Raw genomic sequence first — 1948 nt, forward strand, 5'->3', positions numbered from 1 at the left:
TCCCGCTGCCCGGCGCCACCGTTCGCCAGCACCTGATTCTTCGCGAGCTCAGCAGCAACTGTAGCACCAGATCCTATCCTGTGCCGGCGCTGATGAACAAGGCACGGTGACGATCTCATCAGAAAACGGCAGCGCACAAAAGAGAGGACAAAACGTTACGGAGAGAAACTCGGCACATCGCATCACACTGCACATTGGAGACGGCACACATGCCGATCTTGGAACACGGGGCAAGAGCGAATTTTTGGCATTTTGCACTGGATTTCCTCGGTCTCAGTCACGAGATCACCATTCACCAGCCTTGCGGCTTGAGTTCAGTACATTGGAGTATTGTTAAGATCTCAAAACCCATAGTAGGAAAAAAAAAAACATAACAACAGGCAGGTAGTGCCCAGTCACTACTACTCCATTACAACCACCGCTAGAGCTACAGCAAGACTGCCTGCCTGAGCTAGATCTAGACGAAGAAGACCCAAAAACACGGGAGGAGCAGACAAAAGAAAAAAGAAAGAAAAATCCTACTACCAGACAGCAGGCACTAAAACTGTTGAGCTGCAGGAGAAAATCCCCGTTGTACCCCACATCCACGGATCCACCACAGTTAACTTAACCCTCCCGTATGTACAAGCACAGGCGCCCCACGCAGGGGTAATTCGGTAAGAAGAAAACGAGCAGCACTTGGCGCTGCCGTTTCAGTTTGGGTTCACCGAGGGGGGCAAGGGCAAATCTCAATTACGCCCTCCGCGGCAAATGCGATGCGGCGACGGGGAGGAGAGCGGTGGTGGTGGGCGCCGGAGGTGTGTCGGGGGGATGCCGGGCCGAATCCGAATCCGAAGCCTAGTAGTAGTAGCAGAGCGCCGCGTCGTCGTCGACGGGGTGGTCCGCGGCGGCGCAGGCGGAGGAGGAGAGCTGGAGGAGGAGGTCGCGGAAGTCGGCGACGGGGCAGGGGATGCGGAGCGCGCCGGGGTGGCCGTACCCGTACTCCTGCGCGGCGCGTCGGAGCAGCGCGGCGAAGGCCGGGCGGCCGAGGAGCTCGGCGCGCACGGCGTACCGCTCCACGGGCCCGCCTTCCTCGCCGACGCACACGGGCACGTGGCCCTCCGGCACGCGCGCGCCGCCGCCCAGCCGCCGCGCGCCGGACAGCGCGGCCGCCTTGGCGGACGCGGCCGCGGCGTCCGGCCGGAGCGGCTGGTACGCGGCGGCGGCGCACGCGTCGGCCGCGGCCACGCGGGAGAGGCGCCGGAGCAGGCGCTTCATGATGGAGACGGGAGCGGGGGAAGTGAGAACGCCCTGCTGCGGGTACTTTTTGCGGCGGCGGGGTCCCGTCGGCTGGAGGTGCGGTGCGGTGAGGTGAGGGACGGGCGGTGCTTGGAGCAGCTGGAGAGGAGGACACCACACACACACACAGCGCGGCGCGGCACGGCGCACAGCGGAGCAGGGGCAGCACGCTGCAACTGCAATGCGTTTGTACTGGGGTTGGGGTGGTGGCCATGTGGCTCCGTGTCTCCTTTTATATAACGGACGGACCCGGGAGGAGGAGACGGGAGTTATTATTGAGAGTTGCTTGCCAAGGGTCGGGTCTTTTTTCTTTCTGGGATTATTTTTCTCCCCATTTGCCAGTTGCAAATCCTTTCCTCAGGGTGGGCTGGCTTTTGTGGGCACTTGATACTACCCTACTTACTAAAATAGTTCTAGGCTCGGGGGACACTTGATGGTACACCAAAGTATATTCTTTTTTTCTTTCAGCAAGAGTATATTCTTTTTCTGATGAAAACGCACATTTATCTTCTACGGTGTCGTGGAACATGTCGCTTAAGCTTAAGCTCGAGCTTAGCAATATGAGAAACACTAGTCAAATTTGTGTTGTATCCTTAAGTTTTAGTTGGTGCCAAAGAACTCTAGCTCAATCGGTTAAAGGTTTCTAGTGGCACCCTCTAGATCCTGAGTT

The 1948-nt window shown here is 58.4% G+C and overlaps 1 protein-coding gene across 1 annotated transcript; it reads right to left on the reverse strand.

The window, feature by feature from the left end:
* LOC8061598 (auxin-responsive protein SAUR71) lies at positions 234 to 1506 on the reverse strand. The gene has a single exon (XM_002438792.2). The coding sequence runs from the start codon at positions 1255 to 1257 to the stop codon at positions 838 to 840; it is 420 nt and encodes a 139-aa protein (XP_002438837.1). The 5' UTR covers positions 1258 to 1506; the 3' UTR covers positions 234 to 837.

The sequence above is a fragment of the Sorghum bicolor genome, chromosome 10 (genome assembly GCF_000003195.3).
Source record: "Sorghum bicolor cultivar BTx623 chromosome 10, Sorghum_bicolor_NCBIv3, whole genome shotgun sequence".
In the NCBI taxonomy this organism is placed as follows: Eukaryota; Viridiplantae; Streptophyta; class Magnoliopsida; order Poales; family Poaceae; genus Sorghum; species Sorghum bicolor.